The sequence below is a fragment of the Psittacula echo genome (genome assembly GCF_963264785.1).
Source record: "Psittacula echo genome assembly, chromosome: 1".
Classification (NCBI taxonomy): Eukaryota; Metazoa; Chordata; class Aves; order Psittaciformes; family Psittacidae; genus Psittacula; species Psittacula echo.
The window spans coordinates 97,131,364-97,148,045 of NC_137735.1; the positions used below are offsets into that span (position 1 = coordinate 97,131,364).

At 43.0% G+C, this 16,682-nt stretch overlaps 1 protein-coding gene across 5 annotated transcripts in view; it reads left to right on the forward strand.

The window, feature by feature from the left end:
• The window catches only part of DENND5B (DENN domain containing 5B), a gene marked incomplete at both ends in the record, with an annotated part of 113,053 nt that extends 100,662 nt beyond the window's left edge, over positions 1-12,391 (forward strand). For all 5 annotated transcript variants that reach the window (XM_080631812.1, XM_080631810.1, XM_080631811.1 and 2 more), the window contains 9 exons: positions 1,322-1,450; positions 2,735-2,856; positions 4,982-5,127; positions 6,830-6,948; positions 8,072-8,259; positions 9,909-9,991; positions 10,157-10,283; positions 11,084-11,258; positions 12,208-12,391. In XM_080631812.1, coding sequence (XP_080487938.1) covers positions 1,322-1,450; positions 2,735-2,856; positions 4,982-5,127; positions 6,830-6,948; positions 8,072-8,259; positions 9,909-9,991; positions 10,157-10,283; positions 11,084-11,258; positions 12,208-12,391 — 1,273 coding nt within the window. The remainder of the gene's footprint in view (positions 1-1,321; positions 1,451-2,734; positions 2,857-4,981; positions 5,128-6,829; positions 6,949-8,071; positions 8,260-9,908; positions 9,992-10,156; positions 10,284-11,083; positions 11,259-12,207) is intronic.
• Between the last annotated feature and the right edge of the window lie 4,291 nt (positions 12,392-16,682).

The following is a 16,682-nucleotide window of genomic DNA, read 5'->3' on the forward strand; positions in this document are numbered from 1 at the left end:
TGTTGCTGAGCTATACCTGGTGTATCCACACCATTTGTGCACAGTGAGCTCTTATGTCTGGACAGCACTAAGTTTCAGTTTGCAAATTTGCCCTCAAGGTCCTGGTCGTGTTATGGTAAAGAAGCTCTATAAACAAGAGAGTGTTTTTCTCAAATAATAGAGGGTCCAAATATAACACAAAGCACGCGTTTGGTGTAACAGATGGAGGAAAACACGAGACAGTGAGACTATGCTAGTGATGTAAAAAGCATCAGTTGCAGCATGACTTTGATGGATTTTCTTTGGAGTAAATATTGCCACATTCCCTAACACTCAGCAATGCACAGAGGGCCTTCAAGAAAGATGCAGGAGTTGGAAAGTAAGTCACAACAGAGATAGTTAAGGCTCAGCTAGTGGTACTTGGAGCCTGCCACAGACCTTTGGAGGGCTCAACTGCCTGAGCACTTAACATGTAAACTGCATGAAAATTAAGAAATTGCAGCCTCTTCTTTCATCTATTGGAAAATGTTACTCTTGGTTTTGCTGTTTATTTAACCAAGTTGGGGGGTTTTGCAAGTAACTTCGCCCTGCCATGGCAGTTCTCTTCCTCTTCTAAAGCTCCCTGTGCTCTAAAATTGGGTTTCTGACATTCTCCAAGCTGAAATAAGGGAAGGTTAAAAAAAGAAAAACAAAACCATAGAAGAAAGCCCCTGTGGGGGTGCTTTGCTACAGACCAAGCATGAGGAGGCCTAGTCAGATTGTCACTTACACAAGGACCTCATATCCCTGGAAATGTGATACTGCTTGTGAGTGCCTGTCACTCGGTTTACCCCAGTCCTCTTTTTCTCAGGTTTCCCATTGCAGCTGCCATCCAGGGGTGTGTTAGAGCCTTCAGAGTAAATTGTGGTTTGAAGAAACTCTTCAGATATGTATTTCTCTTTTGTCCTCCCAGACATACCCATTCGTGTTGGCAGCTTGGGGAGCAACTGTGATAACATAACTGGGTCTCACAAGGTGGCTGCTTGTTTAAAGTGTTAGCAGTGTCCATGAGGACATCTACCTCAGGCAATGCAAGGATGAGCAGATCTACCCCTGCTCATCTTGGCGAAGCAAACACCAACACAGAGCAGCTGATACAGGCTGTAGTGTGCCCAGGTTGCACCCTGCTGTGCCTGGGAAGGGCTGCCCATGTCCCCAGGCCAGCACTGCAGTGCAGGGCTCTGCAGGGCCCGGCTGTGTGTTTTCCAGTTCAGATGCTGCATCACACTGGATGTTGCCATTTAAAGCATGTAGAATTTTTATGATTCATCTGTTATTATTATTTTTTTCCCACCTGTTTCAGGCATGTTCAGAACATGAGTGAGATAAAGACCGATGTGGGACGAGCCCGAGCCTGGATAAGGCTTTCTCTGGAGAAGAAGCTTTTGTCTCAGCACCTGAAGCAGCTGCTTTCCAACCAAGCTCTTGCCAAGTAAGCTGGCTCTTTTCTTCAAGCTTCACTTTCAGGTCTTCCTCAGTGGTGTGTCAAGGTGCTGTGCAGGTTTGGGGTGCAGCCAGGTGCCCTGTTTGGGTACTGTGGATTCCAGCTAGAAGTGATTTAAAGGCAGAGGTTAGCTGAGGGAGAAGGTTCTGCCCACCCAGCAGGGCAGAAGCCTGCTCACCCGCATGGAAAACATCATAATTTTCAGGAAGGAGTCATTAGGTGCTGGTCAGATCAGGGGTTTGACACAAGCCACTTTGCTACCCTACAGTCACTGTATCTTGTGCAAATGAAGCAGCAGGCACAGGAATGCCCCTTTTCTCACAGCAGCCCTGTGTTAGGTTGGCTCACCTTCATCCTGACTGCCGTGAGCTGGGTTAGAGGCCAGCCCTCCCAGCCATTCAGCAGCTGCCCAAGCTCTGCCTCCTCTTTCAAGTAGAGGCACTGCCCGTGTAGATGTTCCTTGACTTTATTTTCTCAAAGCAATGCATTTAGAAAAAACTAACCAAACAAACAAAACCGTATGAAAACATCCTAACTACCACATGCAGTTCTGGCTCTGTGATGATTTACATGGCATGATTTATGCCAGAAGCTACCAAACAGGAAGAAAGAAGAGTAGGTGGAGACAATCACCTCTTAGGTCATACGTTTAAAGGCATGGTGGCAGGCCTGTCTTTTCCTGAAGTTTCACCTACATCTAAGTTTCATCTTCATCTAAGGTATCTACCTCAGCGGTCTGAAGGAGTCTGCTGCCTTCAGACTGCAGGCAGTGTCACAAGCTCTGTGCTTTCTTGGAGCAGGGCCAGGTTATCTCCTGGTGTGTCTTTGCACTGCTTTGGGCAGTTGGTGATGTACACTAGGTTCACTGAACTGAAAGAGTGTTGGGAGCACTGCTGCTGCTGCTTGGTGCCTTTCCTGGTTTGGTGCCTTTTGCTTAGTTTTCTCTGTTGCAGGATGGAGCAGGAAGAAGATTAGGTTATTAGACAAGGCTATTCCACAGTGGGAAGATACAGGGAAGAAAGGAGGTTGCTGTATGTTGGTTCAGGTCTGCTGTGGTGGGTAGTGTTAGTTTACATCTGTGCTTTGCAGCAAAACCTGATCCTTTAATGAGATGAACCCTGTAGCCTTGCTATGGTAGCATGGAGCCAAGAGTCATCTGTAAAACACATGCGTAGCAAATGCTCCCGATGGATTTCCAGCAGCTTGTGTTAGCTGGGGAATCTCACTTTTCATACCTCCCATTAAGATCAACTCTTAATTTGTTTCTACTAGGAAGCTTTACAAGCGTTACGCTTTCCTGCGCTGTGAAGAAGAACGGGAACAGTTCTTGTATCACCTGCTCTCACTCAATGCTGTGGATTACTTCTGCTTCACAAGCGTCTTCACCACAATCAGTGAGTTGGAGAATCAATCTTTTTCCCCCTGAATAAAAATTAGTTACTGTCACGATTTGTAAGGGATGATGGTGCTGGTGCCTGAGCCGACGAGCTCTTATCTGGAAACCTTGGTTGTTGCTGCCAGGCTCATGGGTGCTGGGTGTTGCTCTGGGAAACCAGCTGGAGAGCCAAGGTCGTGTGGGAGTGCTGTGGATAAAAGCATTGCACAAAGGAGAGCAATCAGCACAGAGTGCTTGTATAGGCTCCTTGGTCTTCCCTCCCAGACAAGTACATCCTGATGCTTCTTTCTGGCTCCTGCAGACTGAGGAGGTCTGGAGGATGAAATACAAGGCACTTTGTGCTCTCATGTATATTTTAAATCTCTTTTTGTCTCTCCTTAAATGCCTAAAAGATTCCCTCTCACTTCCTGTCTTGTAAGAAGAGCAGAGATTGGATTGAAGTCTGAGAATGAATCTTTGTCTCTCCAGCACTGGGCACTGCAGAGAAGGCAGGACCCCATCAAATGACCTAATTATTTGGACTGACTTGGCAGCCCGTACTCTTCATTTCCCTGCCTGCTCAGAGCGAAGTGAAGCAAGTTTTAGGTGGCTGTCAAAACAGGCACTCATTCTACTTTTTCTCCCCTTAAAGCAATAAATCCCCTCAGAACTAGCACAGCTCAAAGAGATTCACTCATCCTTGGTTACCTTACTTCTCTGGGGCATCCAGCTTGACAGCTTTCCCCTGTAGGATCAGCGCTTGGAATCTGAGGGTATTTTTTGAGTGCAATATCATTATATGGCACACACAAAAAAGTAAAAAGCCTGCCTTATCTTCCTCAGTCAGAAAGGCAGCTTGTGAAACATACGGCGGGCGAGCCTTGCAGTGCTAATGTGCAGTATTTGAGTCAAATCTGAATCCAGGGGAGTAGCAGTCCCTGTCTTGAGCATGTAATGGGTGGTGCAGATTTAAAAGCAAATTAATAATATTTTTTTATATAATAACAACAAGAAGCAGCAGCATAAAATAACAGAGTTACAAAATCACAGAGTCATAGAATGGTTTGGGTTGGAAGGGATCTTAAAGATCATCCAGTTCCAACCTTCCTGCCATGGGCAGGGACACCTTCCACTAGACCAGGTTGCTCAAAGCCCCAACCAACCTGGCCTTGAACACTGCCAGGGATGAGGCAGCCATATACATGTATATATTATGACAGTGGTGATGATGTTTTTGAATGGGGGGATGTCCACGGAGACAGATGAGGCTTGAGGCTTCGGCTATGCCGTTGCCAGCCATGCCGGCATTTCTGACATTCCTTTCCCCCCCATAACCTTTCCCTTCACCCGCTGAGCCCGCGGGGCCCCGCCGCAGCCCAGTTTACCCGTTAGCCCGTCAGCCTGCGGCCGGTCGGTCCTTGCGCCGGCCGGGCTCTGCTGCAGAGGGAGGCCGGTTCTGCCGCGGGGCTGCAGCTCCACCGTGCGGCGGCATCGGGCCCCTCGCTGGGGCTGCTCGCGGTAACGATGCCGGTGGGAGCTCCCCAAGAACCGGGCTGCAGAGCCGCTGCTCCGACTGTACTGCGGCTGCTGCTGTGACCCTCGGTGAGACGCACTCTGCGTGCTTAGTTCGGCCCCTGTGGGAGGAGCGCTCCTCGTTAGGTTACTGAGGCACAGGACAAGATTTTAACCTCCAAGGGAGAGCCTGGAGAAGACAAAGCTGCATGGAGACCTCAGAGCAGCCTTCCAGTATCTGAAGGGGGGCCTACAAGGGCTCTTCATTAGAGACTGTAGTGATAGAACAAGGGGTAATGGGTTCAGACTTCAACAGAGGAAGTTCAGGTTAGATATAAAGAAGTTCTTTACTGTGAGGGTGGTGAGGCACTGGAATGGGTTGCCCGGAGAAGTGATGAATGCTCCATCCTTGGCAGCATTGAAGGCCAGGTTGGATGAGACCCTGGGTGACATGGTCTAGTGGAAGGTGTCCCTGCCCAAGGCAGGGGGTTTGCAATTATATGATCTTTAAGGCCCTTTCCAACCCAAACTATTCCATGATTCTGTAAGAGATGTGGTTTACTCCAGAAATTGTGTTTACTGCAGGAGGGAAAAAGGTCAAGAATAACTTATTTTCCCCATTCTGTTCTTAGTGATCCCTTACAGGTCAGTGATAATTCCCATCAAAAAACTGAGCAATGCAATAACCACGTCAAACCCATGGATATGTGTATCAGGGGAACTAGGAGATACAGGTGTAATGCAGATTCCTAAAAATCACCTAGAAATGACATTTGAGGTGAGTACACACTCTTCGCATTTTACTTTTCAATTTGAAACATGCTTCCAAATAAGCGTTAATTTGCTGAGAGTTTATTTTCTTAAGATCACAGCATTTCAGATGCTGTCCAAGTTTGCAGGGTTGCTGTACATACAGGTGTGTACAGGCTAACAGCACTGCCTTCCCCTCCTGTGCTAGATGAAAGTCAAGCATACAACACTTTCAACTACAGGCTTCACTGCTCTCCTTGTCCCCACCCAGGCCTCCTTTTCTCACCTAGCCAATATATTTCCATATCTCCATTCCCTTTCACATTTCCTTGCCTAGTTTTCCCTTTCAGCATTCATTTCTGACTCATCCTTTCCCTTGCAAGCTGCTTTTACCCTCTTTCAATGCGTCTTCCCAGTTAACCATCACCCCAGGTTCCTTTCTACCTCTGATGAGTCCCAGATTTCTTTTCCTCCTTGTCCAGCATTGCTGCTTTCCTTCCAACCAGCCCATTTAGCCCCTGAGTTCTTCAACTTCCTGGCCTCAGGTGCTACCCCCTCAAACCATAGACCTACCCACCATCGCCATGGGCTCTCTTCTCCATGCTTGCTGTGGTTTTCTCTGCATTTAACTATCCAGCATTCCCCTCTGCTTTCCCACCCGTCAATTACAGGTTGGCTTAGTGCCACCCAAAGCAGCTGGTACCAGGAGTTGCAGGGAAAGCCCTGTCAGGCTCCTGCAGCTCCAGGCTGTACGATATCCAGTAAGGACTGATTTTTTTAGGAAAATCTGCTACTAAAATTAAAGTTGTGTCCATTGAGCATATGCAGACTGTTCTTCAACAATAGTAAAAAGAAAACCTCTTGCCAAATATAGGTAGATTTTGACAAGGAGAGTATATTTTCATAATACAATGGCTGCCTCTCAGATATTAGTATTTCATAGAAAAGATCCCCAGGCTTGTGACAAGCAAAATGACATTTAGACACTTCTAAGGACCATACCAAGACTATTCTGGATTATTCCTTTGGCTGAAGTTTTCCTAAAATATCAACTTGAGCAGCCACCCACTATGGAAAATGTCAGCCCAAGCTGCTTGTTTGGCAGTATTAGAAGCAATGAAAACCAAGGTCTTGCAAGGGAAATGTTTAGGTGACGTTAATAGATGTTGCTGCCAGCCCCAACTATAATTACATCTTGCACTGGAATTCACAGTCTCTTGTTTTCCTTGTTCTGTATCTTTATGATAAGAGTCTCATGTTAGTGATTTTTATCTTGCCCAACAATAAGTAAATCAATCTTTGAAAATAAAAAGGATCTAGGGACTGCTTCATAGTGTAGAGTGAGTCAAGTGAAGGTCAGTATGCTCAAAATGTACTTTTGAAAAGCTGTTTGTGCTAAACACCTATTTTTCTACAAAAGAACACTTTTTATCACCTTAGCTCAGAAATGTGTAATTAATATTCAGAAATAGTCAGTGAGTGTTCACAAGAAACAAAGAATGTAATCTCTTCCCAAGCTTTTAATAGTTTTATTTCAGGTTATTTCTTTTCTCCTGCCTTAATTATTCTGCTCTTCAAAATGCTTTGCATGTTTGGTTGAAAATACTTGCTGTATAAATCAAAGGAAACTGAATAAAAACATACATTTGAGACCATATGTGTGCATGTGGTGGTGGTGGGGATGTGGTCTGTTGTTTTTTAAATTAAGTGAAAACTGTTATTCATTTCAGTGCCAGAACTTAGGGAAGCTGACGACCGTTCAGATTGGTCATGACAACTCAGGGCTACTGGCCAAGTGGCTGGTTGATTGTGTCATGGTCAGAAATGAAATAACAGGACACACATACAAGTAAGCAGCAAGTTTTAATTTTCTTTGTCTGAAATTCTTACTTGTTAAATCTAGAGAAAGCAAGAAGGTTTTTCCTCAGTTGATGGAGCACTGTGGGCTGATTTGGGTACCTGGTAAGGTTGGGCTGGTCTCCCCTACCCCAGTTCTTTCATTTCAGAAGCCCTAGTTGAAGTCAAATAATCTGATTGAGACATGAACGTAGGATTTTCTTTGCATCTTTCTGAGACAGGACAGACGGTATGGATACTGTTGAAGTGATTCTTATGCTTGTGTCTAATTATTTAATCTCTTGATTTAAAGTAGTGTGGTAAATTGTGCAGAGATGAACTCTTTAAATCCCCAAGAGCTGGATTTATAGTTCAGGGCAAATCTTTTGTTTCTTTTTAATTTTAAAAATATTCAAATGTCTAAGTACTGTACAAATGTACAGAAAGTCAAATTGCAAGAAAATAAAAGGGTTTGATGATTTCTTAATCTTCTGTTGAGTTCACACCTCTTGTATTGAAATGATCTCCTAATTCACCATCGGTGTTACAAAGCATCTGGCTAAGCAGACTTAGGTTTTTTATCTAAATGTAGATTTGTAAAGCTATAATTCAGAAAGATGAGCTCAGGGTTGGCCACAGGAGGAAAGTACAAGGAAACTGGATACAAAGACTGGGGGTATGGACATGTTCATGGCTTTCATTAGGAATGTGGATTGGGTCAAAACATACAGTGGTAGAATGTGCTGTATGAGATTTGAGTATGAGGAGATGTCACAGCTTCAACTCTGTGGGGGAATTTAGTTGTTAATCATGACAGTATTTTTAAAGGCAGAATATCAGTTGTGGTTGCAAGTGAAAAAGAACCTGGCAGAAATCAAGATGTGGACCATAAAATACACGTATAACACTTTGTTGTCCCAGGCTTTCACGCACGCTTTGCATATTTCCCTTTTCCTAAGGATCATTGGTTGTGCAGAAAATGCTGCCTGTTGAGCTCTGGTTTGTGAAACGTTTCTGGCTACAAAATGTTTCCTGCCTGTTAGCAGTGTTCATTGAGTGCTAGCTGTTCCTCTAGCTTTGAGATGAAGCCAGACTGCTTGCATGGCTGACCTGTGCTTGTCCTGGGTGTCTGGCAGGTTTCCCTGTGGGAGATGGCTGGGGAAAGGTGTTGATGATGGCAGTCTGGAGCGAATACTCATTGGAGAGCTGGTGTCCTCCACATCTGATGAAGAGCTGGGAAAGCAGTGCCGTACCCCACCGCAGCAGAAATCTCCTACCACGGCTCGACGACTTAGCATCACTTCCCTCACAGGGAAGAACACCAGTAAGTCCTTTCTTTTCTCCCCATGGCCCTAGACAAGGGGGCAGCAACGGCTGAGAGATAAAGCTGTTGTGAACAGGGTTGCTCCTACTAAAGAGAGGCTTGGTACAGAGGAATAGCTGCAAGCTGATGAGTTTTTCCTGCCCCAGTTTGTGAGTCTGCAGCTTGTTCTGTGGCTGCACACGCTGCCTCTTTCAATGTCCCCCATTTGACAGCTGAGAGATAATAATCTCTTTCCTTGGAGCACAGAGATGTGAGATGAGGGAGGAGGAGGCAGCAGAATTTGCAGTAGCTGATGCTGCTCAGCTTCCCAGCTCACTTTGCAGTCAGTGGGAAGACAGTCCTCTCTCAAGGGCAGGTCAGAATTTGATATGGATACTGTGAACTGCCTTCTAGAGGAGCACATCTTTAGGGGGACCCCGGGGGACATCAACTTTGCATTCCTAAAATTAGCTTTTATGAGTAACTGCATCTGGCTACTGCAGGGCATGAGACTGTAAGGGCCATGTGAGGCATTCTCCACTAAAGCAAACTGATGAGCACAGTGTAGATCCTGTTCATAAATCTGTCCAGCCCCTGTAAAACTAGACGACATGACTGCTGAAATGTCAGGCTAGGAAAGAGTAGCCTCCAAGAACAATGCAGCATCTAAAAACCACCATGGGGCCACTGCAGCTTTTCACAGGAGTCCATATTAGCTGGAGAAGTGGGCACCAGAGCATTTCCTTATGTCTGAGAACACTAAGACCCGGTAATTCACTTGTCTTGAGAGCTAGATGAGGCTCTGTATTAGACCTGCCAAAGAATGTGGAGGTCCTGATGTACTAAAATGATGCTGAATTACTCCATGCTTCCAGAATAACAATTGTAAGGCAAGCTATAACAACCTACATGTGTTTGAAAAATAAGAAAGGACTCTCAGAAGAACCATGAAAATCTGGCAAACATCTGCTTAAAATGAAGTTTTGAAAGTTCAGTCTGTTTTAATAAGAAAGTGAATGAGGGACTGAATAATTTTCTGCAAGTAGGCAATTTTCTGCACAGGAAGATGAGATGGTTGCAGGTGGAAGCATAGCATGATTCAATAGTAGAGGCATACAGCTAAACAGATTCAGAGTAGGAATATGGCATACATTTTAACACAGAAAATAACTTATTCTTGGAACTATTAACAAGGAATATTCTCTCCCTGTGGCCCCTCACAATGGTACAATGACTTGAGATGTGTCTAGATACTTTTTTGGGCTCAATAAAACATTGTGGGTTCCAGTCAGGAATTAATGAGTGCTGGGTTTTCTGACCTCTGTCATGTAGAAGTGAGCCAAATGACTGGGCTACAGCCTTTCAGCCCACATCTCCTCATGTCAGGGTTGCTGTACTCTATGTAATGAGAAAGAAGTGATTAACTCAAATAAAATATTTAGCAAGCCAGATCCTTGGGTTGTGCATTTTTAAGTAAGGCAATTTATTTGACCATTCCAGGGTTGCTCATCAGTTGTTTGTAATAAGGCTCAGGATTACACAAGACAAATGATTGCCTGAACTCTGTTAAAGACACAGAATAATTCCTGCAGTTCAAGCTATGTCATGAGAGTTTGATGAATGTTTTAAAGTTGGTATCTTCAGCTAGTATGCTTTCCATCATTTCACAGAACCTAATGCGGGACAGATCCAAGAGGGAATTGGGGAAGCTGTGAACAATATTGTGAAGCACTTTCACAAGCCAGAGAAAGAGGTACTTCCTATTTTTCATTACTTGCCTGGAACCTATAATCTATGTAAATATTTTTATAATGCGAAATGGAACTGAAGTACTAGTAGGGACTATTAACCTTTAAATTTGAAGGTTCTGGCATGCAAACAAGACAAGTTGTACTTACAGACTCTCCCTTCCTCACAGAGAGGGAGCCTTACCATTCTGCTGTGTGGAGAGAACGGCCTGGTTGCAGCACTGGAGCAGGTCTTTCACCATGGATTCAAATCTGCTCGCATTTTTCATAAGAATGTCTTCATCTGGGATTTCATAGGTAAGGTGGTAGGTGATTTGGAGGCAGAAGAAGAAAGATAAGTGCAAAATGACTACTCATACACAGACCTTGGGTTCTTATGAGCTAAGGTGCCATTTGTTCCTGCCTGGCATCTGTTCCAGGTTGCTTGAAGTCAATGAGAAACAAGATAGAAGATGAGAAATACTAAGCTCTGTATAAAGGATGAATGTGAATCTGGGCAGAACTTTAAGAGCACTTCAAATTCTAGTCATTTATTCATAATTGAGTGTTCAAACAGCCAATTTTCTACCCAGAAACAAGGTAGGCTGGAGGTTGGGGTAGAGTAGCAATTGGTGTTAGGGGGAGACGTGGGAAGGGGCAGGGAGTGAAAGGTTTATATTTGTAGTAATTTGTGAGAACTCTCCTAATCACTGCATTGGTCTTCTGTGATGCTTATCTGTATGCCTGCATTGTGGTAATTTAAGGTGTACTTACTCCCTTAAAACATACAAGTTGAGATACTTAGGCTGAGGGTAAGTGCTTACTCAGAAAAGATGAAAAATCAAAGCTGATGGTATCATTCAGAATGAAACCACTGACAGGTACTCTGGTGCAGCTCCCTGATGTTACCTAACTGTATTAGACATCAACCAGTCCGCTGACTGCTGCTATGTAGCAAAGGTGGAGATCACCACCTACCTATGGTCTTGAGAGTGAGAAATCTGTATATAAACTGTGTACTAGCTCTCAGCAAGTTGTTTTTCTAAGTATTCCCTTGTCTAATTCTATGTCTCAATGAAGTTACATCTCACTGGGTTCTGATTTTCTTCCTACCACAGAGAAAGCTGTTGCTTATTTTGAAACCAGTGACCAGATTGGAGATAATGAGGAGGCCCTTTTGCTTCAGAGATCATCATGCAAAACCTTCTGTCATTATGTGAACGCCATCAATACTGCTCCAAGGAACATTGGAAAGGATGGCAAATTCCAGATTCTGGTTTGCCTGGGGACAAGGTACGTAATTGCTCTTTGATATATGTGTCCTCTTGCATTAGACTAGAAGAATATTTTTGCACCATTGTTATTACCTTTAGTTTTCCATTTTAAGACATCTCATACCCATCTATTACCCAATACCTATTAAGGCTGCTTTAGTACTATGTGAAAAATCGGATCAAAGAAGCAGTGTCTAAACTGCTAAAAATGTTTTGAGCTCTTTTATAACTGTTAGCTTGACAGTCATAGGTATGAAGTCTGTCTTGAAACTGTATTTTTGATGAAGTGATGCCTATGTGAATGCAAAGTTCTCTTGCAAGAGCTGGTGCATTTCTAAAGCCTCATTAAATCACTTTGCCTATGAAAATGGGATGTCTGTTACAATTTTGACAAAACTATTCTAGTTCAGTCTTTCCTTGCTTTCTGTCTTGCACTTGGGGAGGGAGGTGGGGCTTGGTTATATTTTGGATGGTGGAAGTTGGTATGTCTAGAAATGAGTACCATTTTTGTCCTGTCTGTCTGGGTATGTGGAAAATCAGTTGGAAAACAGTCTATTGGTTTTGCATGAGCTTTATTTTCTCTCTTCCTGATCTGAAAATGTTGCTGAATTCTTCCAAAATCAATTGTCCAGTTCTGCTGATATCCTTCTATCTTTGTTCCTACAGTATGCTCAGCTATACAAGTATACATGTATTCCTACAGGTATATTCATCCAGTATTCATTTAATATACATGTATATTCATTCAATATACTTGTATTCCTACATGTATATTCCCACATGTATGTTCAGCTACCTGTGTTTTATTAACATAATCAAGGGTTATGATTACAAAGGAAACTTCTATGTGGAAACAACATGCATCACCCTCAAAAAGAGTCTGCATATTCTGAGTTGTGTTCTTGGAGAATTTATGTTTGAGACCTGTTTACTTGGTGCTAAAATAATTCTCTTCATCCTCTTTGCAGGGACCACTTGCTCTCTCAGTGGATCCCGTTGCTGGCAGAGTGCCCACCCATTACAAGGATGTATGAGGAGAATGCTCTCCTACGGGACCGCATGACTGTCAACTCCCTTATCCGAGTCCTACAGACATTGCAAGATTTCAATATCATCCTAGAAGGATCGCTCATTAAAGGAGTGGATGTTTAGCATGGCTTTGCTGAGAACTTCATTATTCCTTTCCCAAGCAAGCAAACCACAATTGGAGACCTGTCAGGACTTGAACACGATGGTAGTGCACCACTGTAAGGCAAAGCTGCCAGTTGAAGCAGGAGTGGGAAGCCCAGTTTGTGCCTGATGGGGACTGTCTTCTAAAGCTGCACAAAGCTAAGATGCAGTATTGTAGTTTATTTGAAACAGAAATTTAGTATAAAATAGAGTATTTTCATGTGTTAGATGTGTGTAAATACGCTATCTTCTTTATGAAATTATACTACTCTAAGAAATTTTTCTTAGACCGAATGTTCTTGTTCTGACTATGAGTAGCTTAAACCCAGGGAAGGACTGGGGGGAGGGAAGGACCGAGGTGGGAAGGGATGCCGCTACTTGCTTGCAAGGAAGAAGCCAATCAATGTGTAAATACTGCGCAAACTCAGCAGGGCTTTTTTCAGGTATTGCAAATTAATACAGTAAATATCCTTATGTAGCCATTGTGATTGTCTCACTCTTGGAAATGTTGTAAGCATATATGCTGTCTTACCCTACTGTACATGGGCTCTCTTAGTTCTTCGTTTGTTCAAAGACTCAAGCCATTCCGTGCATGGAAGTTGTGAGTCGTCATGTTTTTTTCTGTTAGGTTTTATGTGTTACTTCTGTTGATCTCCAGAAAGGGAGATAAGTGTTGAAATGCTTAAACACTGGCAAGGAGGACTGCTGTCAGCCTCAGAGCCTGAGAGTATGAGAGACCTGTATAAGGGGTGCTGCTGCACCCTGAGATGGGGAACAACGGCTTGCTTGACTCGCTTGGTGTATCCCTTGCCTATGTAGATGTTCTGATGATTCCCGGTTGCCCTCAGCCAGTTTGTGTTGTGGATGACCTTTTTTTTCCCCATGTTGAGGAATTTGGTTCATACCAAATTCTTGCTGTACTTGAGAAGAATCATTGCTGTAGAGCCACAAACACCAGTGTTGCTGTGCTACTGAACTATATCAGCTAGTGTTGAAATGCTGACAGATTACGAGTCTTCCTTTATCCCACAGAATGTGTGTTCCTAGGAAGTACAGGGATCTTTGATTGATACTTTTTTCTTTTTTCCTTTTTTTTTCCCCTAGATTATCCAGCTAAAAAAAGAAAAAAGGTAGGGAGGGGGAAGAAAGAAAAAGGAGGGAAAAAAAGAATCTTACTTTTGTATTTTGTGGCTCTTCTCCTACACTCTTTCCAGTTAATGTGTTACTAATACAGTGTGTATATATAGATACAGCTCTTGAAGAGGAACTGGGATCAACTGAAATTCTGTATGCTAAAAATTTAACGAGAGATTACATTAAAATCATCTGGAGGATACCATGCAGCAAATGCAGAGTATGTTTTCTGTTTTGTGGATAGGAGTTGGAAGGATCTGAGGGCATAGTTGGCTTCATCTGGTTTTAGTTTTTGGAGGTTAGTTTAAATATAGGTGTTTGTTTCACTTGTTTATTCCCATTTTGTCAGTGGATGTCTCACTGTCAGCTGTGGATTGGGAAAGGCCCTAACTGGTACTGTGAGGTTATTGCCTTGTGCTGTGCTCTCAAGTGGCATTAGGAGGGGAATGGTGGGCAGTTGCAGGTCTCGATACAGTTTGCACGTGGTGGAGAGAGGAATAAGAGCTAAGAAAAAGGAAAGAGGAAGAAAATTAGGGTTTGCTTTCTCCCCTGCCTTTTGCCAAGCTTCTCTGTTTTCCTGTGATCCTTCTGCTGTCCAGTTCTTACAACAGCACTTGCTTTAGTGTAAAAGTTTCACGGCATATTCCCAGCCAGAAGAAAACTCTTCATGTGACTTTGTTTCATTAACAGGGAGAGTTTTATGCTATAGAAGGGGTTTTTATTTTTAAGAAAGAAACAAAACAACACTGTCAGGGTGTCATTGACTTTTATGAGGGTTCCACGTTTTAATAACCGTTCTTTCCACCTGGGCTTGTACTTCCTTAAACTGACTAAACTCATCCCAGATACTGTGGGCAGCACTGCCATGTCACTGCCGTGGGTGTGAGTAACTAATGTAAAGGCTGTGAATGGTGTCATGGGTTAGAAGCCAGAGCCCACGGATGTGTCACATCTCTCTTGCGTTTCCAGAAATGTGAAATTTGAGGTGTGAGGCTTTTTGGTGTGGCCAGGCAATTCTTCTGCTTAAAGTCAGCAGAAGATACATCACAACCCTTCAGCAGCAACTGAAAATGTGTCCCTAGTACTTAACTCCATCAATAAATTACACATTTAGCACCAGAAAACATGTGGCAGCATTATTTGGTAATGACTGCTTAAGATGTTTTGATTTGTATTGCAACTCGGGCCTTTTATGTCTAATTACTGCTATACATGATCTTTTTCAAGCCCAAACCAGTCTAAGTGACTTTCATTTTACTGAAATAACAACCTCTTTAGTCCTTGGATTTCTTTGCAGCATCATCTGCATTTGCTAGCTGGATACTTCTCAAAAGCACACTGCTGCATACTTCTCCAAAGACTGTTTATGACTTCAGCAGTCGTAACATTCATCCGACATGATTCAGTTTAACTGCAAGCAGGATAAAGTAGAAATATGGGCACCACTAAAGGTCAAGCATAGATGAATAAAGCACACACAGAGAAAAGGGCAATAACTAAATAAAGTGTTTCTTAAGTTAAAACTAGTCAAAACCTGAGAAATTTTCAAATTCAAAACAGGACCTTCCCCCCTCTCAAGCTACATTAAGGAACCTTTAGCACTTAACTTTAACACAACTTCACGTCGGCTTTTTCAGCAAGTGTTGACTTGTTTGGTTTTGTCAGGTTTCACATCATTTACAATAAAAATTATGTATGCCTATATTTCCCTGTAGGCAATAAAACACCCTCAGATATGTCGAAAGGGGCAGAGCTGAGTGCCTCAGATTCCTAGAAGACTTCTTATTTGACAATGTTGGAAGTACGGTTCTTTGTAGTGAGGTTTTTTTCTACCCTGTATGATTATTTTTTTCCTTAGTAGACCACTTTTGTTTCTTGGAAACCATGAGGTTTTTTCTCTAAGGTTTATAGATATCATTCTACTCACTAGGATGTTGAGAAACCCATCAGGATTCTTCTAAGCTAACACAGTTTTTACTTCAGTGTTAAAGCACCTTCTCTGGTTGAGAAAGGGAATCTTGGAAAAGACCAAAGCTCTCTGGTGTCTGCTTTTTTTTAAAGAAGAAAAAATCCTATCCAATACCCATCTGCAGGTGTCTGAGTTTGCATCGTCCTGTTATACTAACATCCAGCATGGTAACTTGAGGGAGTCAGAGAATCAAATGCCTCACTATGTACAAAATATGTATTTATAATTCTCTGAAATGAATGAAATTCTACTGTTTAGTGAGAAATCTACTCATGTTTATTCCAAGTTGGTTTGTGTAGTTAGATATCATTGTTCAAAAGTGTCTTTTTAGAATGGTTGCGCAATGGCGTATTTTAGAAAACTTCTTTCAGTCAAGTGAAGTTGCGCATCTTAAGGGGAAATATTGTATGTTACACTTGAAATGTACAAATGTGCCCTGTATAGCTTAAAACGATCCTTAAATGTCTCCATTAAGTATATTTTGTCTTTACATTATTACTAACTGAATAAGAACTGGATAATTTTCAAGACGACATGAGTAAAAGTATTGTTATATCAAGCACTTTAACATGCATACCACAAACTGACATGAGTTTTTCAGGTTTTGAAGTACATTGAAATACAGCTTTTCATGCTATGTCCTTTACAAATAAAACTGTGAGAATAATGGCTGGTGTCATTTTCTCCGTGCAGATGAACTGAGAGATTCGATTCTCAGACTGAAGAGCTGAACTGACGCTCCTGGCAGTGGGAACTTGCTGAAGCAAAGAAGGGGAAAGGGAGTGTGAGGGTCTGCTCTCAAAACCTGCCCTTCTGCCTCCCCTGACACAAAGTCTGACTGTGCCAAGCCTGACCAGCCCTCCATTTTCAAGGCTTAGGTGGAAAGTGTGACTGATCAAAGGGAAGAATTGGGAGTGCAGTGAAGTTTAGCTCTTTCCAGGGTGGCATTTGCTAGGCAGCCTGGGTTGCTCTCCCTTGGTATCTGCATGGGGAAGAGTGGAGAGAAGGGGGTGGGATCCAATTGGCAGCCAAATGGGAAGTGTGGGATTAACTGCAGCTGAGGGTCTCTTTCCTCTCTTGACATGAGTTGCTCTGATATTTAAACTCAGGGTTAAAAAGCTGGAGTGAAACTCATGCCCTCCAGCCTGTCAGTTGGCATGTCCCGTAAGA